The sequence below is a fragment of the Cyrtonyx montezumae genome, unplaced genomic scaffold, assembly GCF_038088225.1.
Source record: "Cyrtonyx montezumae isolate F1298 unplaced genomic scaffold, pur_monq_1.0 scaffold_14, whole genome shotgun sequence".
Taxonomy (NCBI): Eukaryota; Metazoa; Chordata; class Aves; order Galliformes; family Odontophoridae; genus Cyrtonyx; species Cyrtonyx montezumae.
In genome coordinates, this window is record NW_027071870.1 from 2,304,877 (window position 1) to 2,327,554 (window position 22,678).

At 40.6% G+C, this 22,678-nt stretch overlaps 1 protein-coding gene across 1 annotated transcript in view; it reads left to right on the forward strand.

The window, feature by feature from the left end:
• The window catches only part of CALCR (calcitonin receptor), a 58,747-nt gene extending 36,873 nt beyond the window's left edge, over nucleotides 1-21,874 (forward strand). The window contains exons 7-12 of the mRNA XM_065731559.1: nucleotides 1,821-1,974; nucleotides 6,046-6,106; nucleotides 6,204-6,270; nucleotides 8,697-8,915; nucleotides 15,859-15,900; nucleotides 21,562-21,874. Of these exons, the coding sequence (XP_065587631.1) occupies nucleotides 1,821-1,974; nucleotides 6,046-6,106; nucleotides 6,204-6,270; nucleotides 8,697-8,915; nucleotides 15,859-15,900; nucleotides 21,562-21,783 (765 nt within the window). The 3' untranslated portion in view covers nucleotides 21,784-21,874. The remainder of the gene's footprint in view (nucleotides 1-1,820; nucleotides 1,975-6,045; nucleotides 6,107-6,203; nucleotides 6,271-8,696; nucleotides 8,916-15,858; nucleotides 15,901-21,561) is intronic.
• The last annotated feature ends 804 nt before the right edge of the window (nucleotides 21,875-22,678 follow it).

The following is a 22,678-nucleotide window of genomic DNA, read 5'->3' on the forward strand; positions in this document are numbered from 1 at the left end:
CATTTCTTAGCTCATCCAAAGCGAAGATGGATTTTCACTGTAGTTTGATTGATAGGAATTCAGCATAATTCATCGCAATGCATTCTTGTTCTTAATCTGTTCATGGTAACTTTTTCAGATTCATTCTCAAATTAATGTGGTGTGGATCCAAGTACTAATCACACACATCCTTCATGTCTTGCCAATGGCAGTCTGTAACTTACTGCATAGCAAGTGATTACATTACTCAAAAAAGTCATTAACTGTCTGCATAGCCATTACTCTAAAACATAGGTGCTCAATTTTATTTTTAAAGCCACAAGTAATAGTTCACGTGGAGGGCACAGGAAAGAAGGAAATACTGAGGAAATGAAACAAGTTTAGACATATCGTTCTTCAGGAAACAAAGACAGTCCATCTTCAGGCAGTGTGCTTTCTGTATTTCAAGTACTGAGCTACAGATAAAAGTTACAGCAAGGGCTGGCTTTGTTCATGGAGTTGCTCCCTCACTCAGAAAGTTCACTGAAAACAGCAAATCCTTCCTTTTTTCTTTTTTAACCTTTCTCAGCGTATTTATTAGGAACTGTTCAGACACAGTGTGGAAAAAATACATGACTGCTTCACTCTGTGTGGCAAGCAGAAAAAATTAAATATAATAATAATAATAAGAAGAAGAAGAACCAGTCCTTCAAGTTAATTCTGTCAGAATTCTTTAAGCTGCATCGTCAATGATCTTGTATTTTCAGAGCAACAAACTGCATCGTAAATATTGGAACAGAGCTAAATGCCCATGTTCTGGGAATTGCTTTGGGAATGCTTTTCAGCTACAAGATGGTGCAGAGAATCATTACTAAACCTGCTTTTCTGGCCCAGAGGGGTACTGTGAGTTGTCCAGACTCACAGAGCATGCAGTCTTCTGATAAATGGTTGAAATGTCACACTAAAGAGGCAAATCAGTGCTAATAAAAACATTGCTTCCAGTCCAGGTAATTTATCTTGGAAACCATCTGGAGAAGTGAAAGGGAAGGAATATTTCCCTGTGGCCAAGGTGACAGCTGGCATTTTGCCATCCATAAGGGCACCTCAGATGTCCATGTAGCTGTTGCTGCTCCCTGAAGAGCTCCCTGCATCACCCTCCTGCTCCATCAGCCTCCTGGGCACTGGAATGTGGTGGAAGTGGGTGGACATCAGACTCTCTCACAGAAGGGGTGATCTTTTCACCAGCTGGTGAATGGACACAACGAGTTTCTCTCCACCATCTGCTTACCAAGCAGCTTGAAGTCTCAATATCTTATCTGAGCTGCAGGCAAGAACCACTGTCCAGCTTCACTGCCTCACCTATCTCCACGTCTTTTCATCTCTACTGCCTGCAGCACTTGCAATTCTCAAAGAAGGGAGTTCAGAGCTGGGTGTTGCTTACAGAGGAAGTGACTGACTCCCAGGAGAGCTGAGCAAGTCTTTGAAAATTCTGAATAAAGTGAAAGAAATCACCAAACTGGAGCTCCAAGTTATGTCTTTCTCACAGCCTGCTCCTTCAAGATCAAGTTGCTTGCTCTAAAAAACAAGTGCAGTTCTAAAAATCATTGAACTAAGGACTTTTGAAGGGGTTTTTTTCATATTGTACTTTCTGGAGTGCTGCTATAATACATTTTTTACTCTTTTGTGAAGATTTTTTGCTTCATTCATCTCATTTACAAAGGTGTTAGGTGCCAAACAAACCCAGCAAGAGCTGGGTATCTATTTCACTTTGCTTTCTTATAGCTTAGCATTAGGATTTGCCTTTGCCTGCTTAGAAGCAGAATGCTGGTTGGGTGTGTGACATTTTCTCATTTGCCTGGCAGGTAAGCTGCAAAGTGCTGCAGTTCTTCCACCAGTACATGCTGGGCTGCAACTACTTCTGGATGCTCTGTGAAGGCATTTACCTGCACACGCTGATTGTGGTGGCTGTGTTTGCAGAGGAACAGCGCTTGCACTGGTACTACCTCTTAGGCTGGGGTATGTATGGTATGCTTTGTAGCAAGTTGGTGAATACTTCAGATGTTTGATTTTTTTCTGGCACTTACACACCTGAATTGTATTCACACTACTAGGTCACAGCCTAGGACTGAATTTTTGGGTCCTAACTTTGAGAGCGTTTGTTTGTGTGAGTCTAGAGACACAAAAATATCAACAGCTGTCAGCATCTTATTTGCTGCTTCCTCAGATTTGCTGAAAGAAGTCATTAAGCTTTGTAATGCAAAGCTTTAAGGGTAAAATAGATTTTTATCCAAATGCATCTCCCATCTGGACAGAACTTGTTCAGTTTTGTCACTCTGCATGCAAAAATTTTAATCTGTGACAGTACCTATAAAAGCGTATTTATTCTGGAATGAGGACAATCAATATCTATGTCCCCCAGTTTGAAAAAGCACAGCATATACAAACAGGAACCAGAGATTTTCTGAAATGGAATACAATATCAGATATACTTTGGCAGATGTTACTTTAAAAGAGAGGATACCATTTTACCCACAGAGGAGTAGATAATGTCTGTGTTCTTATTTTGTCTAACAGCAGTGATCTCTATGCCATTTCAGGTGTCAATTAGCAAATCTCATGGAACATCACCAAGAGAGGTTACAAATAAACAAACTCTGTCTAATAGCATGCATATTGACCAAGAAACCATGGCTAAGTCTGGTACTCCAGCTTCAAATCTCAGAACTCTTCTGTTTTCACTGAGGGAGTTGTTGCCTTTTAATTATTAGCAACAATGGGTATTTATTCTTTGTACTTCCTGATCCAGTGAAGGGCTACATAAACACAACCGATGTTTTAGAGTGGAGCACCATTTCTTTCACATTTAAATTTCTATTGTAAATCCAGTCCACATCAGCATTGACAGAAAATCATTAGCAATTGTTTTTTTTTTCCAGTTCTGGAACTGTGAATTTCTGGCCTCATTCCAATTTATGGTGAGCCAGGCCCTGTATTTCAAAACCCACTGGTGCACTAAGCCATAAATGACAGATCGTTGTTCATTATCTCACTGTGTTATGGTTTGCTTGCACCATCTCTTGCAATTCCAGACCAAAGCATAAAGAATGTACTTTCTATTTTCCATCCTTTTTGCATATGTAATGCCTGATCAACATCATTTCATTTTTCATTATTTCATTTACAGTAGGAAAATGAAAAACAGCTCTCCTGCTTAAACAGAGGAAAAGAAGGAATTGATTAGGTGGCAGAAAAATGAACCTTAAAGTTCTGAAGAACTTTAACACCCCAACTCCAATGGCTAGTTGGCCATCCAGTAGCAGATGCTTAAGAGATTATAACATCAAAGTGGAAAGTTGTTTTGTTCATTGCTGTTGTTTTGTTTTTGGGGGAGTTGTTTGCTTTCAAATAGCTGAGCCTGAAAAAGTAGCTCTGCCATCACAAATTTTTCATTGTTCAGAATATTTGAATGTACAGTGGTTGGTAGCACTCTGTGAAAATGGAAGCCCTATCTGAAAAGCAATTTTATACCCTTCCTTCCAGGTGAAACATTTGCTGTCTTCATGTCTTGTAGCATAGGAATTCCTGAAGAACCATTATTCTGTATCACATTATGCAGGAGAAAAATAGGCATTAACATATTTTTCTAAACGACATTCACTTTAGGTAATGCATCTACTGCAACTGGGACATCTGGCCTGCCATGAAATTTTATGAACTAGATGAAATATGGTTGAGGGCATCTCTAGCATCTTGGTGGGTAATTCAGTGAAGATAGCTGAAAGGGTGCTCATCAGTATCTGCAGCACTGCCACAAAACTAAACAGTGTCTGTGAGAATGGTGTGATGACATACTGAGAGGGAAGAGGTCAATAGAAAGTGACACAATTCTGACTGTGAAGTCTGCATCCTTATTAATGAAAGTAAATGGATACTAGCACACAGCGTAGTCATTTACACCTCCTAACTGAAGTAGAAGTCATTAGATCCTATTGCTAATAATTGGGACTACCTGGCCACCCCTAAAGTTTGCATAAATTGGTATAATTCCACTGCTTTCAGAATCAGTACTTGCATGGTCTGACTTTAAACGTCCAGCCGTGTTAATCAATGAAGAGAGATGCATTTCTCCAAAGGGCAATGCAGGGCAACAACAGCAAGTCATGCTCTGAATTATAATTTGTAAAGTCAAGGTAAATGTACAACAAGATGAATATACTCATTGTACTCATTGTGCCTTGTTAACTAATCCTTATGCAAGATGATCTAGATTACTGTATTTGGAAAAATCTCTAGCGATGTTTGTAAAATAACTTTGTTTAAAAAAATAAAAGTCAGAGCAAATACAAAAACACTTCCACACAAGGATGCAGATGATTGAACAGAATCTGACACAGGCAGATGTATTTCAAGGTGGATGCCTTCAGGTGACACCTTCTCTGGCACCTGCTGATGACAGTATCCTTTTTCATTTGCTATTGTTTCAGCGGGTCAGAAAATCACCTTTATGCAGGGCAAGAAAACAGCATCAGGTAGATGCATCCAACTACATTCTGCTCCATCAAGCTGCTTCAGGCAGCTTCATCCACATCAAATTGAAAAGGGAATCATTTATTTGGGCAGTGCTGAAGCAGACTGCCTTCTCAATCCAACTGGAAATACAATTAAACATAATTGCCAGGTTGTTTTTTTTTTTTCAGAAGGGACCTGGCATGACCTTCACAGATATAGCATACCTCCTCTTGAGATGGCTGGAATGGGACCTTTTCTGAGTTGCTCACTACTCATGACATGTAGGTGGGGCTTTTGGAGTGAAACACTAGGGTCATGAGGACCTGACAGGCCTTCTCAGTGCTCCCCTTCTCACTGCCTCTGGCCCTTTTCAAGGCAAGAGCAACATCTAGCTGCATGGACCAGCCTGCGTCTGGAAATCTGAGACATAGATGGTCAAGAGTTTCTTACCTTATTAATGAAAACTTTCCATCGTGTTCTTCAAATTTGCATGAGAATTTGTTGAGCCAAATATTTTAGGTTAATGCATTTAGCAGAAGAAAAAGGTCCCAAGGCATCATGTGGAGCAATCTACTTGCAATACTTTTTGCCGTTAAAGTGGTCCCTTAAAAAATGCATTTCAGTCTATGTTGTCTGTCGACAAAATTGGATCAAACTTGCTTCATTTCCAAAACAAAGGGACCTTCTCAAGCTATCAGTCCTATAAGGTCACCCTGAGAATAGAAGCTCCTTTATTTCTCTTCTGAGATTTTTATTTCTCTAAAAAAGCATTCTGCAGCAAGAAGCAAAGTAACCATTTTCTAACAATATAAAAGAGAAGGCAATCCATTTTGTTCTCCCACAGCTTCATTGTTCTCCCAAGTTAAACTGCTGTAAGAACTTATTTTAGCTGTAGAGCAAGTAACTGTTGCTTAGAGATGCCTGGAGACTGCAGAATGTCCTATTTGCATACTTTTTTGACCTTAATGACACTCCAGCATTGGCTGACCTGTGCTCTGTGGCAAGGACTCTCAAGAATTTGAGGATTCTCTGCCTTTTCTAAAAGTGTTTGTAAAATCACTCATAACCTCACCTGTGACTAATCATTCTATCTGCAGGGCATTTTCACATGTTTTTCTCATAATTACAGAATATCCACATGTATGTTTTATAGAGAGCAAGCAGCAGTAACACCAAATGTGTCCACAGAGCACTCTGCAAAGGGCAGACAGCAGTAGATGATCCCCAGCTGTCTGTATGTGCAAAGTTGTACAAGGTAATGTCAGTGTTTAAGCACATGCTCCCAGATTTCTAGCTTGTTGGAAAGGGAGATTACATACACAAGAACTGAAGGGAGATAGTCAGGAAGGCAGGAACATTTCCATTTCATGTCAGGATGGACACAACTGAGGTATTTGGTATACTAAGCATGGCACATTCCCCTGGCTCAGTACACATTTGCTCTCTTTGGCTTCCTGTCAGAGTAGTGGCTTCCCTTAAGGTGCTGGTGAAAACTGGAACTTCACGTGTATTTGTTTTATGGACAATGAAATTCAAGCCAAAACCCCCAAGACTGACCCATGCTTTTAATCATTTCAGGGTTCCCTTTAGTGCCAGCATCTATTCATGCAGTTGCAAGAGCCAAATACTTCAATGACAAGTGAGTAGCATGTCTGTTTTTGAAGGAATTTAGCACTATTTAATTGTGTTATGCATTTTGAGTAAATAATAAATTCTATGGTATATTTCCCCTCCAGCTGCTGGATGAGTGTTGACACTCATTTGCTTTATATTGTTCATGGACCTGTAATGGCAGCTTTATTGGTAAGAATGTTATTTGCTATCAACCATTTAATAATTATTTTAGAAATGCCACTAATATGTAGAGAAATTTCTGTACTTCAAGTATTCTGGTGAAAATTTGAAAGCAGTTAATGACTTGTTCTGTTAAAGAACGGTTCTCAATACTATTCATAAATCAGTCCAAGGAGCCACCTGAAAAATAATCAGATTTTGAAGCAAACTGAACTGTCTAACTTAAAGCCCAAGTCCCAAATACATCTCAGCATGCCATCCAAGATGCACTTTCAGCTTTCAGACTTACACTTGCTTGCAAACTTATGCATGGATATACCTGCACAAATGGCTTAGCAGATCATAGAGTAGGGCGGTGAATGCTGAGAACACCTCTGAGTAAAAAAAACAACCCTTTATCTACTAGCTAAAAAAACAGAAGGTCTTTCTGCCCCTTCTTGAGAAGTAACCTTGCACATCAGAAATACAAAGAAGCCAGTACTTCCCTGCCATGTTCAGCCTGCCATACCTTCAGGATCGCATCTGCTGTGGGTTTATTGGCTTGATCTCGATTGCTGCTGCTGTCATAAAGCCAGCTCCTAGTAGCTTCAGGAGGGGGAATGTCTGTTTGCACGGGTTGATAGTGATAGGACAAGGGGGAGTAGTTTTAAACTAAGACAGAGGAGATTCAGGTTAGATGTTAAGAGGAAGTTTTTCACTGAGAGGATGGTGATGCACTGAAGTAGGTTGCCCAGAGAAGTTGTGGGTGCTCCATCCCTGGAGACACTCAAGGCAAGGCTGAATGTGGCTCTGGGCAGTCTGATCTAGTGGTTGGCAACCATGCCACATCAGAGGGGTTGAAAATAGACGATATTTGAGGTCCTTTTCAACCCAGGCCATTCTATGGTTCTATGAGGCACCAGTCAGCCTTTATTTTGATCACTAAGGCCCAGGTCTGTACATCCTGGCTGCAAAGAAAAGAGGAGGGGATGGTTTTACGGAAGCAGAGCAATCTGTAACTGCTTTTAAAATAAGGTGTTATAATTTCTGTCTTATTCTTGTGCTGTTTCCAGTGTCATTTTTCTTTTGAAGTTGCCACTATTTACAGAATGTCCTCCATGATTTGATACAAAAATCTCACAGTGGTAGCCTGACTCAGAAGAGCTGAGGGTTTTTACCTTTGCAGAGCCTTTTTTTTCACCTTCCACAGTAACTTCAAAAAATTCTAAAAGTGAAGGTTAAACAGAGAGACTGAAGTCAGAAGAGAATGGAGAATAAGGTTTAGATTTAATGCTGAATGGAACCTCAGAAGTCATTTATTATTCTTTCTTTTTTTTTCCAGTACAGCATGAATGTAAAATAGTTGAAAGTTCTGTCAGTAGCTAAGAAGTTAAAACGTGCTTTGCAAAAGCGTACTGATTTGTGGTTTATTGTTCTGAAAGATCCAAGTGAGATTTCTTATATATCCATAGCTTTGGGACTGTTAAAATATCTATTTTAGTTATGTCATAAGAGGATACTTATTTTAAAAATGATTGCTAGAAAAGTCTGTTGAAGTTCAGAAGCTTGGGCACCTGCTGGTATTGTAATGGAGTAGGAAAGAGCAGCCTGGTTACACACTGGAGAGAAATCTGTGATACCTATGTTGTCCTCAGAGCTCATTATCAGCCCTTATCACCTTCAGGTTACTTCACAGGCCTCAAGAACGCCCTGCCAGGAGCTCTGTGAAGTCAGGGCAATGTGGCCATGTACTGAGCACCCATGGCTGAATTCAGGTTTCTAGAAATGACTCCAAAAATCTGATTCTGGGCTCCTTGGAACGGCTGAGCAAAACAGCAGGGTGCAAAACTTTCTCAACTATTTGGCCTCTCTGCCCTGTTCCAGCGTGTTTTATTACCTATGGGCAGCATACATGGGACTCTACAGTCCCATGGAGGCAAGGCTGAGCCTAGGTTTTCCCAATGGCAGACTTGGCCCTTTGCTCACACAAGGCTGAAGCGATGGTGCACGTCAGCCAGAACGGGTCTCTCAGAGAATGTGCATACTCTGTAGGCTCTGTATGCCCAGGGACACCCATGGGTTTCTCACCTGGCTGCAGTCCAAAGCAAGACATCTTGGTGACCTCCAGAGCAGTGGTTTCCCAGGGGATAATTCATCTGCTCTGCTTAAACTCTATTAGATGTTTTGTTTCTTGGGGAAACTTGTGAACTTGATCACATCAATGTCAAAAGACTTAGAACTGATCCATTCTTATTTCAAACATCCATTCAAGGTCCTTAGGGAAGCACATACAGCAGCTTAACTTCTATTTTCAGAAGGTGTTCAAGGTACTCTCCAAGGTCAGACTCCCAAGGAGCTAGAGAGCTGCATTTTAAAGCTGTTTAAGAGCTCTGTAGTTTTGGTTTGGATGCCTGTTTAATTTGGATGCTTTCACCTATAATGGCTTTGCTTTACAGGTCAATTTTTTCTTTTTGCTTAACATTGTCCGAGTTTTGGTGACAAAGCTAAGAGATACCCACCGTGCTGAGTCCAACATGTATATGAAAGCTGTCAGAGCCACGTTAATCCTGGTGCCCTTACTAGGAATTCAGTTTGTTATTATTCCCTGGAGACCAGAAAACCGACTTGCTGGAGAAATATATGATTACATCATGCATATATTAATGCATTACCAGGTATGCTGTATAGTAGCAACTTCAGCTTAAGTGAGGTGCTTGCTGTTAAGCTAATTTAGTCAAAGATGCTGTTGTCAGTCATTTTGCACTCCAACTGAGCATGACTGTAGTTTTGCATTTCTTTTCCAACTGCCTTTGCATTTCTTTTCCAACTGCCTTCACATTACTGAATTATCTGCCTCAGCACAAGTGGTATCACCGTATCAAGAAAAAACATGAGATAAAGGAAACAAAGAAAAATGGAGAAAAAGAAAGATCAAATGGCACTATTTCTGAACTATGCAGAAAGAACTGAGATCACAGAGGTCTTCTGTCTTGAAAGTGCTAATTGTGCTACGTGCTGAAATTCACTGAAAATGCTGTTTTAAGGTTAATAATAAAATTAGCTGTATGATAAATATCATACAGAGGGAATTCCAATGTGCAGAAGAAAGATTGAGTCAATGAAGTTTCATTTAGGAGTTAAAACTCACCTATTAAACAGTTTAAATTAAAATATTACACTGACATTTTCATTTAAAAGAGTTTTAAAATATGTCCTCATTCAGTAGGGTTTTATTTTATTTTATTTTTCAAACAAAACCCCATGTGACTTCAAATGCTTGGTTGCCTGCTTTACTCTCAGTAACATACCTGGTTGCATACTGCTGAGGAAGGGCAAATTGCTGATGCATTTATGAGTAGAGTGCAACACAGGCAAGCATACTGACCCATTTCTTGTTTTCTTTTATTCAGAAAATAAACACAGAAGTTATTTCAATGTTGTAAGTAATTAAAAAATAATAATAATTCTTTAATGGGGTGATAAGTAACTCTACCAAAATCTGTGTATCCTGCCACCTGAGATTTCCTGCTGGTATCACCCTTATCTGTTCAAAATTGTGTGTGAGCATGATACCGCATCCATAGAAAAACTAAAATGATAAGTGCGACTGGTTTTGTAGTTTGTGCCATCTTATTTTACACTTCTGCTTACTGCAATGAGGCTCTCCCTTTCTTGTATTACCTGCTCTGTTGTGCTGTCACTTCAGGGATCTCAAGTGCTACAAAGGAGTATCTCCAAACAAATTTCCTGGTGACAAGTTGCTTATGTTTCTAGCAAGCTAGGATAAGACAGAGTGTAACGATAATAATTTTTATATATCTTCCTAGATTTTCAGAGAATTGCAAGAGGAGGAAGCCTGCAGAACAGTGACAGCCCGCCCAGCTCTGCCCCAGCCATGCAGCAGAGCCAGACCTGGGCTGTGGCATGTGACTGAGCCTGATCTTGCAGGAGAGCTCCTGGAGCTCTGCAGGGTGGTATCAGAGTGCATCCAGCAGCAGGTGAAATTCAGCATTCCAGGAGGACTTGCAGTAGGGCTGCTCACTGCTTTTAACAGTGGTGTTCCCTTTTCTGCATAGAGTGGATGTTTAGCTGTATTCTTAAACAAGCTTTCCCAAACATTTATAGAAAATGTGTTTAAGGTAGCCAGCTATGTAATCTCTCCTCCAGTGCTCATTTTCTTCTAGAATCGATCATATCATTAGCAAACATTGCATTAGCACATTTATATAGCTGTATTTCCCTGCTAGCTGTTGTTCTCTCTTAAAGTACAGCCTGCCTCTTCATCAGCAACCATTACTGCCTACATCCAGTGGTATATCAGTCATATACAGGCAGGCATCATATCTGCAATTTTTATTTTTAATTTTTGTGGAAAGTATAATACATTCTCCATCGCTTCACTGGTTAAAAGGGTATTTTTTATACCTTTTCTAGAACTGAAGAGGCAGTGCATCACTGTCTTGAATGTCCACAATGGTTTGATATATTAACTGTATCTTCTGTGTACATAGAAACGGTGCAAACTAGCACTGCAGTCAATTTGACAGTTCAGATGATTCAGAGACAATGAATGAAATAGAAATAAGGAATAAATTCTTACAGCAAGCAGTTTTTCCAGCTGAAAAACAAAGCACTGAGGTGTTGCATGATGGGTTTCCTCTCCTAAAGTCATTATGAATAACAGAAGGCAGTCTGTTTTGAATTGCCTTGCTCTTTTTGCATTATCATTTACACTCACCATTTCAAGTCAAACTGTATTTTTCAAATATGGCTATGTGAGCAATTCACAAGTGCTCAGTATCTAACCTACCTTACCTTTTATCAGAGCGTGTCTTTCACCACACAGACAGATTTCCTTTTATTAGATTTGTAGAGTAAAAAAGTTATGAAAATCAAAAAGCAGCTTTTGTGCTGCAGAGATGAATGTGTGTTCTTTTCCATCACATCCAGCCAGCCCCTCGTGCATCTTGTAAAAGTAGCAATTAGTAGTTGCTATCAGCATCACCAGCATCAGATCTTCCACCTCCAAACCATGCTAAGATTACACCAGACAAAAGAAAGCTATTTCAGCCCTTAAGTGGAATAACTAATGGCCAGAGAGGGATGGTGTAGGTGCATGCTGCAGCTAATTAAACAGAGCTAAATTAGGCACCACAAAGCAAACACTTGCACTCCAGAAAAGTGAACTGCAGATTTTCCCTAGAGGACCTGACTTTCTGCACCTTTTAGATGATGCAGAAAGCGTGTGAAAGATGCAACTCTCTTTGGAGTGTAAAACATTACGATACGAGACGCACTGGCTCTTTGCACACCTCTGATGTGGGAATATACCCATTGTATGTGGGTTTAGAGATTGGTGTGACTTTGTCACTATGTCAGAGAACATTTAGCCACAGAGGTGGTGGAGAAACAGCCCTTGAAGCAGCGGCAACATGCAAATTCTAAAGGTCACTCATATTCTCAATGCCTTGCTGACTATGGCTCTAAACATGCAAGTCTGCCTCTCTTGAGAAGTGTCAATGCTGTTTAGCATAGTGGTCTTGTCATTTGCAAATAAGATTTTTTCTATTACATGGGGCATAGTTGAGTTTTCCTTCTCCATTGCACTGGAGCTAGGCAGCACCTACAGACAACAGCTCCTGCCCCACTAGGCAGGGAGTCCTGATCACAAGGGCCTTGGTCTCAAGGTCTCCAAAAACCCAAAGCTGATGTCTGCTGCTGGTATCTCTGGATTTACAGCGGAAGATATGCACAGTACTATGAACTATGAAAAAAATTACATAAAAATCAGAAGAAACAGAAACAGAACTAATAGAAGTAATTGTTCATGTAATGGATTGTGGTTGAAAATATATTGGATGTTATAATAAAGGCCTGATAGAGATGAGCAGGTATGAAGAGTCTGTTAGTGCCAGAGATGCATGCTGCAGCTGTGATATTTGTATTTTACAAAACCCAGTGAGATGGCAATTCTTAGTGAGAATAAGTGTCATACTGCCATGAGACATGGCTTACAATTCAACAAAGGCGCAGAACCACTTTAGTATTTGCTCTAATTAAAAGCAGCAAGCAGTTCACTTGTGTTTAATCTTCCAGATCTTTGCTGCTTGTTTTCTCTTGATCTTGATCTTCTCTTGAATTTATCCTAATAATGTTCACCAGTTGTGTGTGAACATCATTTCTGTGTTTGCACAGAAGGTTGACACATCCCATCATTTGGTATCTGTAAGTGGGCAGATGCCATATCAGTTATCCATTGTTCTCCTTCAGACTCATTAGACTCCCATCTGTCATGAGACCTCATCAAGCTTCAAGAAAGTTTAGCTCATCCCCCTGCATGGCAAACAGTCTTTTTCTGTTCCTCTCTTATTTATTTGGGTTGGAGTTTTGATTGTGTGAGTAAAGGGGAAACCTTTGAGCATATGATGTGGGGACCCTAAATGCACTCATGTAGCAAAGGCTGAAACAAAAGAATTAACCTCAGCCTTTATTCCAGATGGCATCTCACAAACACTGTTGCTGAACAGACTAGTTTAATTTCAACTATAAATTGCCCAAATTCAGGCAAATGTCAGTGAAAGCAATTACCTAGGGAAGCATAATAAATTTTATTCTGGCCACTTTCTTTTCAACACATATCCTCAGGTTTCTTCAGCACGGGGAAGAGCAAGAAGTGCTTATATAACACTCAAAAAGATGAAAAACGAGCATACATTTTTATTTGCAGATGAGCCTAAGGGCCCCAGGCTCAGTGTTAGACTATGCTCTGTGTGTGTGCTCATCTTGGTTTCCTTTTAGTTGTAAGAGGGGCACATGAGAGTTGCAACATGTCATAATGGAGATCTTCCATCTGTATATTTCCACTATTATCTTTTGAGCTTTTCAGTGAACACAACTGGATGCTGAGTAGTGTTTTCTGATCTTTTTTCTTACATAGAGGGTTAACACCTAAAAGGAAAAAAAGTGAATATATAAAAGAAAAAGAAGCAAATACATATATATATTTATATATATATTTGCTTTTTTTGTAGTCCATATACATATATATTTGCTTTTTTTCTTTTTATATATTTATACATTTTGAAAAAGTAAAAGCTGTTGTTAAAATGCGAGCTTCAGTCCCAAACTGTGGGTGAACACTATCCTATTCATCACCTGTACAAATAATTTTGCTCTGTTGGACTTCCTTTCCTTCTTCCTGAAATAGATTCAAGAGGACTTCAGGGACATTTCAGATCCACTTAAGAAACTCAGAAAAGAGAGGAGGGTAGTGGAGTGGCAGAAATATGATAGATAGGGAAGAAATGAGTAAGATTATAGGTAAATGTCCTTAATTTATCTGAGATCATAGGAGCCTTTACTCCTCAAATCCAGAAGTCTCCCAGGGACCTCCAGATCTGTGTGTGATTGTTACAGAGGTTTCTTACTTGATTTCAAAAGCGTTCAGGAGCAATATAGATGCACCTTGGATGGCAGAGCCCAGAGGGCTATTGCTGTTGAAAGAAGAGCAGGGAGATAAGCATGGGACAAAGGAGATCATCTCTTCAGGCAGCAGAGATGTACAACTTCCATGGTTTCAAAATGGTGAACAGCCACATCCGTTCCCAGGTTACTCCAGACCGGAAGAGTAACTGGAGATATATGGCATCAACACTGCTTCCTCTTCAGCTTTTTTTTTTTTTTTAACAGAGAAATTCTAGAGAAAGCAATAGTAAAGGGAGCAGAAGTAGATTAATTGTAGGATGTAAGAAGAATTTTAACACTGTATAGGAAACAATTTATTTGGTAGCATTCAAGGTGAGGCTGGATGGGGCTGTGAGCAGCCTGGTCTAGTGGGAGGTGTCCTTGCCTATAGCAGGGTGTTGAAACTAAATGATCTTAAAGGTCCCTTCCAACCCAAACCACTCTATGATTCTATGAAATAAAATGGAAAACAATTTCAATAGTTCAGATTCAATTTCTGCCTTAAGGTGAACTGCAGTTCCCAAATTCCCCTAGAACACTCTCACTGAAGAACAGGTTTAGCTTATTTCTCTCCTCCTGGTATCTTATCTTCTGTGCCCTGTTGAGCTTCTTTAATTCCAGAGGAAATCAAAATCCATCCCAGTTCCCATTGTGGCTGACTGTCATTAATATAAACACATTCCAGAACAGTGAAACCCCTGATGCGACCACATACCATACAGTTCAACAGCAGATGTTTTTCAAGACAGCACAGATTGACGTAGCATAAACAGTGCAGGGGAATAATCATTATAGGCCACAGGGAATTGCAACATATGCATAAATTTCAGATTTAGGCACCTGTGATCTGTCAAAGGTCTGCTGTGAAGGCATAAGGTTTTGGTTGACTTGACGGTGTTTCCCAAACCAGAGCTTAGGGGAAACTATTATGCATTACATACCGTGTTCTGAGATTGGAGTTTTCGGTTTCAATATAAAAAGATTTCTTTTTCTCACTCTGGTTGCCCTTCCTCCTCCTGTCTTCACATTTGAAGTCACAGAAATTAAACATTGCAACTAAAGAAATATTATTGGAGCAAAATCATTGCCAAAATTCACATGATAGCACCTCTTCAAACCATCCCATGTATGTCCCTGATACATCAGCATCTTGCTACAGCATTTATTTTACCCTATCTTTGTAGTTCAAAACATACACTTAAGAGTCCAAAATGTATTACAAAGCATCAGATGTAATTTAGCTGGTAATCAGTTGAATGAAAGCTCATAAAAAACATGCAGCTGTAAAGCACCTCAGAGCACCTCAGAGCTCCTGGGAACACAGAGTATTGCAGTGCAGTTTCTCCCTCTGTTTCACAAACTGACATAAGTTTAGTTGATAATAACAGCTTTAAATAATCTAAAATGAGGGCATTTGGATCCCAGCATTGCTATGTAATGATATTTTAATAAGAGCTAATGCTGTTTAGAACTCAGAGGAGTGTAATTATGTGGTTTTGAACAGCAGGCTCTGTGTGTACAAATTTTCTCTCTTACCTGTTTCACACTTCCTCACCTCATGTACTTGGCTTGACCCTGTTTAATCTTGTAGAGGTAAGGAAATATCTGAACAACCATACTTCTAATTCATGTGTGTTTTGTGCTGGCTTGTTTTCCCTTTTTCTGACTTCTAGTACCTGTTTTCACACCTTCCCATCCATACCGATGATGCACATACAGGTCCATCCACTAATCCCATCATGCACTCCTATTGAAACCCTACCTGGCACAGCTGGGTTTCCCTTGTGTGACAGTCTTAATCAGGTCACTTCACTCTGACATGCTTAGCAGCATGTGGGGCAGTTCCTCTACCTTCACTTCATAAAGCCAGTATCACTTAGTTTTCCTTCTCCTGGCCTCTCAAACAAAAATAACTTTATAGGCAGAATAGGTCATCTAGAAATGCCAGTAATATGGAAGAAAATATAATGAAATACAAAAATTAGTGTAAAAATATAACTGAGAACTAGGAGGGCATTAGGTGAAATGTCTGTGATGGAAAGGAAATGAACCAAAGTTTCTATTGTATGCCTCAAGCCCAAACTTCCAAACAATGCAACAATTATCTGTATATATATTGTGATCTTTAAATGCTTTTTGTTTTCTTCCTCTTAGGGTTTGCTTGTGGCAACTATATTCTGCTTCTTCAATGGTGAGGTAAGTGTCTAGAATATAACAAGAGAAAAAAAACTTGGGAAATAGTCACTTAGATGTTGATTGGTAGCAAAATGAAGCATTTTGAGTTACAAATTTTGAAGGCACAGAAAGTAAGTCATTTTCCAGTATCTGTATACAAGCAGCACTGTGCATTTATGAAATCTCTGTGGAGTGTGCCCTGAATACCTCAGTGAGTCAGTGAGTTAACACTGCAAAGCCAACAGCACCAAATGAAGCACAGACGTGGGGCGCTCCCTCTTCCACCCACAATATCACACATGGTAGCTGTCAAAGTAAAGGATTAAAACACAAGTAAAGGACTCAAACACATGACAGAGGTACTGGCAAAGCAGAGGAACCTACAGAAACATTCTTGCTTTTGTTTATCCCTGAATGTTATTCTCAAGTAGTAGTGATGTGACCATGCTGATGCTTTGATGGTGACTTGAAGCATATTAACCAACTGACAGGATGCTACCAGCTGGTTTTCTAGCTTTCAGGATGGCAGAGAGAATTAAAATTCTGCCATCTCTTGTTGACATCACTATAGACTTACTTCTGGCTGACTCGCTCTGTAAATGCAGAGAAATGCAGTAGTAAAAGAGATGAGAGGCCACCCACTGAAGTTCTGTAGCACAGCTCATGGGAGACATAAAAGAGAAATGGCAGAACACAAGCAGTTATGGACCCTAGAATCTAAAATGGAACCATAGTCATAAAGCTCATGTTACAGAAGTCACACTTTCATTTCAGAGTTGGATGCATTTAAGCAAAGTTGGAGACATGCTATTCTTTTCTTGTATCACGTCCACCCCCAGGACCTGCAGGCTACCACCATATTTCTCCCCTCATGTTATCACTTTCTGGCACAGTTTGGTCCCCATGCTCTGCACATGCAGCAAGACTTCTGGTTCCTTCTGGCAGGGAGAAACTGGCATGAAGAATGAAGAAACAAGCCAGGCAGTTCTTGAAACAGCATATCCCTATAGGACTGACTGCTCAGCTATGTACAGGCACTGTGCCTGTATGTCCTTGCTTGCCTCCAAACAATGCATTACACCCAAATCCTTGCCTTCAGGATTGCTTTCTTCATCCTTCATTCCCCCCAGGGTCACCTTCAAGTTTTTCTGATTAGATTTTGCAAAACATATTTGCTTTACATTTTATAGCTTTAGGGCAAAAGGCCAATTACTCTGTAATTCTCCAAACCTAATGAGAACATTTGTGCCTAGATTAAAGGTTGTAGAAGTGCAAAAATGAAGAAAAGCAACAGGAAAATGCACTGAAAACATACAGTATCTTAAAGACTGTCTGTTTCTTAGATAAGTTTAGTCACATAACTCCAATTCCAAAGTACCATTGGCAAAACTACAATGTTAAAAAAAAAAATCCACTTTTACAAATGCAGGATGACAGTTTTACCCAGTAATTAATATATGTGGAGCATCTGCTTGCCACCATCATGGCAGACCACAGATATCAATTAATTCAAAATTAAATTTCAGAGTATAGTTGAGTTACCTGTCATACAAACTAATTTATAGTGTGCTAGGCAGAAATCTAAAAGCCACATTCCAGTAATGATGCAGTCCAAAATACAGATGTCTTTTGTTCATTGAGTAGTGAATTATGTGTAATTTAGAATTCAGAATGAATGCATTTATATAAAGAAAATGCACTATATTAATACATGACAATCAGGTGGCCATCCTCAGAGACACTCTGCACTCTGTTGACTTTGCTGTCATTAAGCAGCTCTAGGAAGCTGCAGTGCAGTCAGTGGTCCTTAAGCAGACTGGTGATGGGCAGTCTGAATGCAAATCCCAAATAACAGTAGTCACCAAGCTCCCAGTCACATCCCAAAGCCTTTATGTTACATGTGGCAGCCCACTGCCACTCTGAAACATTCCACCCACTGCCTCACTGTGCTTGCATCCAGTGTTTCATCTCCACAGACATTCAGCAAGCAGCAATAAATGTCAGTGGATGCCATTTTTTCTACGTGGAGGAATTCGGTTCCTCACCTTCGCGTTATATGCACTTCCATGTCAGACACCATTTTCTCAGCCTGCCCTTCTGCTGCCATTTGTCACACAGCAGCAAAATGTAACTGAGTATGCAGAACCTGCAGAGCAGTAGCAGCAGAATCATAGAACCATGGAAGTTTTAAAAGACCACTAAGATCATTTAGTACAGACATCAGCCCATCGCCACCGTGCCCACTAACCCATGTCCCTCAGTGCCACATGCAGATGTTTCTTGAAAACCATCACCACCTCCCTGGGCAGCCTGCTCCAATACTTCACCACTCTTTCTGAGAAGAAATTTTTCCTAATATGCAACATAAACCACCCCTGGTACAACTTAAGGCCTAAACCTAACCTGCTGCCCTAAACAGGCTAACACCAAGGTGGCATTATGCACTTACAAAGGGAGAAGAGCACTGAGTTCAGCTGCCCAAAACAACTAAGCTAAGATAATCCCTCCAGTCTTTTGCTGTGGGCAGTATGACATAGACCAAAGCCACAGTCTGGTTTTCAGTCATGGCAGGAGATTGTTTCCAGGCTGCTGTATGCATCTGCTGCCATAGAGTAGAATTCAAAGTGATTTGTTATGAGAAAATTCAGTGCAGGGCAAGGAGATTAATTTTAGTAAGAAAACTGGACGCTCAGGAATTTATTTTTTCTACTGGAATATTTAACTTCAAGGCTAAAATGCTCAGAGTTTAGCCAGGACAAACAGTGCTAAACTCAATACCACCTGACAGTATTTTATATTGAATTTGTTGCATGCTATGCTACCTCACAGCCTCACTTTATTGCTATAAGCCTATCTATAGAAAGAAATGGAAAAATACTCAAATCTCATCAGTGCTTACATTCATGTGGAAGAACACATAAACAGTGGATTTTTCCAGGACTTCTTAAATGGTGAATCTTCTCATGTATTTTCATGTAAAATCTCAGCATCCAGCAGCACTGTAGTTTCTCAGTCCAGTAACAACAGTATTGTGCAGATGATACAAGGACTCCAATAGCCTGCTCAACAGACCACATTTCCAGGCCTGAGATTACTTCAGGACTGCAAGACTGGCCAACACAATGGAAAGTATCTTTGGAAAAAGAAACACCACCAAATAACAGCCACATATCTCGTGTGCCAAAGAGACATGAATGGATAATGGAGAGCAGGAAAACCTTTAAAGTCTTCATGAGCAGAGAAAGCCAATTCAGGCTTCTCCTTTCTCTGGGCTTCTCTTTCTTCCATCCGCAGTCACAGAGAAAAACATGGCAGGAGCCTCCGTGGTTGTTAGCACAGTATGGCTGGGCGTGTGATTTTCAGTAAGGCTGCTTGCACATTGAAATCTGTGCCTGAACAGTTTTAGTTGGTACTGAGCAATGTGATTCTGTGATCATCTGAAATCCTTGGGATCAGGGCAGAAATCTAGGTTTACTCATTGCTTTACCCAAATGCAGCTGCTCATGCAGCCCACTGGACAAATGTGGCCAGACTCTTGTAGGGATCAGCACTTGGAATAAAACCAGCTGCTCCTACCTGATGCTCTCTCTGCTCCATGGGGCCTGTTAGCCCTGAACAGTGACACTCCTACTTCTGCACTGAAAGGGATGTGCCTGCTCCCTCTCAGTCCATACATACTTCAGTATCACTGTCCTCTGCAAACAAAACTAGAAGTATCCCCTGGCAAACTTTGCAAGACTGAGTGTCTTTGTTCTTCCTGCTTCATGTAACCATGGTTAACTGTTGTACTTCATGTAGCTTGTAGGGTAGCAGACTACAGCATTCATCTGGAGCACTGTAATGTTAAAAAGGCAGAATTAAAGAGACTAAAATCTGTACAGATTACACCTCACGCACTTCCTTAGTATATGCTACAACTGCATTACTCTGCCATTCAGTTACTTCACTAACAAACTTCAGTGATGGTGTAATACCACACATCCCTGCATGCAGCTATTTAACTTCAAATCTTGATGTAAGCATAAGAGCTCTGTTCACAACCCTGGTAATTACAGTCCCATTGTGACTGTATGTCTTTTCTGTGCTTGATAGCTAATTAATCTACATTGACCATTAGTTTTCTTTCTTTGTGTGTTAGAAGGTAAATAGAAATTTATTTCTCTGGAGGAAACAGAACTCTTAACTACTTTGCCTTGAGCTATGTGATAGCAAAAAAAGAGCTAGTATTGTAAACTGAACATGGAGATAGATAACTTTCAGCTATTTTTAATGGACCAGTCCAGCAAACGTTTGTTTACTCAAGCAAGGAGTCATACCCAGGTCAGTGCAACTTCTTGCATGAGTAAGGATTTATAGCATCAGTCCTCATACCTTGGCTTGCTCCTTGGCTTAAAAATAAAAATCCAAAGCAATTGAAATATCCATTTTTGGCATGCTGCTTATTCCTGCTGCGCAGTCAGTGAGCATCTCAGGTTCACAGCAATTCCTTATGAAGCCTTGTCCTTATGTGACAGTGAACGGTTTTCTTTCAGGCAACAGTGGGTGGTGAGTAGATAGCATTGTACTATATACATATCAATGAAGTGATTAAGACTGTGGAGTCAAGGGAAATACTAAAGTCATCGAGGCTCGTTTACATCTGTGAAAGGTATTGCTCTGCACAGAGCATGGAGAGCAGCCCCAAAGCAGCTCCTTGAGCAAGAATCACACACAGCATGAGCATAGGAGCCCTGGGAGCTGTGTATCCTGCTGATGGAGGGCTGACTCACAGCACACTGTGGTGGCACTCAGCTCCTGCTCTCACTCTGGGAGAATGGGACAGCTGAACTGAATGGATGGAGCCCTGCTTTGCCCACTGCCTGCTTGTGTCTCAGCACTGCCTTTGGGAAAGAACTGGAGGATGCCAGCACTCCCAAATGTGCAGCTGGAGATGAGCTTCTTATTCCCTGGCAGGCCTCAGCAGCTTCAGTCATATCCTAGCACAGGATAGATCGTCATCCTTAATGTAAATGTAGGATAAACTGTTTTGCTCCTAGAGGATGAATGTCCAAAGTCTCAAATTCTCTGCTACACAGGGAGCTGTGGCCAATGATAATTTTTTGCCAGTGCAGAATCTGCTCTTGAACTACCAGAAAAATATCTCTGTTTATATGCATTAATCGACTAGCTCCCTCTCTCTGTAAGATGAGCCTGGCAAGCTCTTGAAGTGTACTTATGCTTTGCCATTCATGGCCAATTTTATTCCAGGTTAAGTTTCTTCAAGGTCATAATGCATTTGCCATTCCAGAGGCAAGGATCCAGGTGTAACATCAGATGGCTTTTAATCTTCATCCCTACCTCCTCTTCCATCTTCTCCCACTGCACTCTACTGTGTTCCTGTGCAGCAGTCTGTTCCACACTGACAGCTAGCCCTACCCTCTTTTCACAAGCAGAGACCACTGCAGAAACTAATTGCTGTTGTAGGATAGGCAGGAAAGGGTCTCAGGCCAAGGCCTGAGTAACTGCTTCTGGAGCTGGGAGGAGAGAGAAGAGAGGCAGAGTGAACCTGGTGGAACCTGGTTTGACCTGGAACTGTTTTCTTATTTTTGTCTTTTTTTCCAATTTCCTGCAGCAAGTTTTAGAAGTGCTACAATTTTAGTAGTTCCGATTATGTGTCACTCTAACTCTGTGAATCTTTAATAGGTACAAGGAGCTTTAAAGAGGCAATGGACACAGTACAAAACCCAGTGGGGCCAAAGGCGTCGAGAGCACTGCTCCACCCGATCTACCTCCTACACAGCAACATCCATCACAGAGGTTCCCGTCTACCTGTACCATCATGACTCCAACAATGAGCAGCTCAATGGAAGATATGTAGATGACTCTGAGCTTGTTGCATTGAAGTCTGGGGAGACATCGGCCTAGCTGGGCAGCAGCTGCTGCAAGCACATCATTTCATGTCCTTCTTGTGAACAAAGAGGGGAAAAGAGCAGGGAATCCAAGTGGAAGAGAGCAAGACTGGGAGACTGAACACATGGCATTCAAACCACATCAGCCTCTGACAGCAATGGCGCAGGGAATCTGTTACAGAGGTGAGTTTTATGCTGCTGAGCATGGACATGCCTGCCAGGCCACGTCCTTCCCACACCTCCTGTATCAAGTGATGATCCAGCAGCAGCAGCAGTAGTGCCAGGAGTACACAGCAAATAGGAATGAAGGAACTGGTGATACCCGGCAACTGGAAACATTCTGCACTTTTTGCTGTCAGTACTTTTCTTTAACAGCAGATTTTGAACTATCAACTTTCATGTGAAACTTTCATGTCCTTTGCTTTTCCCCGTTTAAGAAACTTGGTGACTTCTGAAGTGATTTTGCACGTTGCAGATGAACAGAAAAAGTCATTTGAAAGTACTCACATCTTGATCTCCTACAAATACCCCTGACGGTAGAGCTGTAGTTGTATAGGGAGATTTCAGACACCCTCAGAGGAACCAACCAGCTCACTAGACTGCTTCTCATAAGTCCTGAAGGCATCTGAAAATAATTTATTTTCAGCAATACAGGTTCAAGAGCATCTATAGGAAAAATTGTCACCCAATTACTCAACCCAGAAACTCATCATTAAGGCAGGATTCTTTCATTCTGAATAAACTGTGAAATTTGTTTGGAAATTATTATTTTCTTCAGTAGCCACTCTGAGATGAATGCTAAATTAGTGGTTGCCTCAAATAAAATTATGATCGTAGCAATAAAAGATTCCAGGTAAGAAATCAGAAACTAATGTCATAGCACAGGGAACATCTGTTTTAACAATCTATTT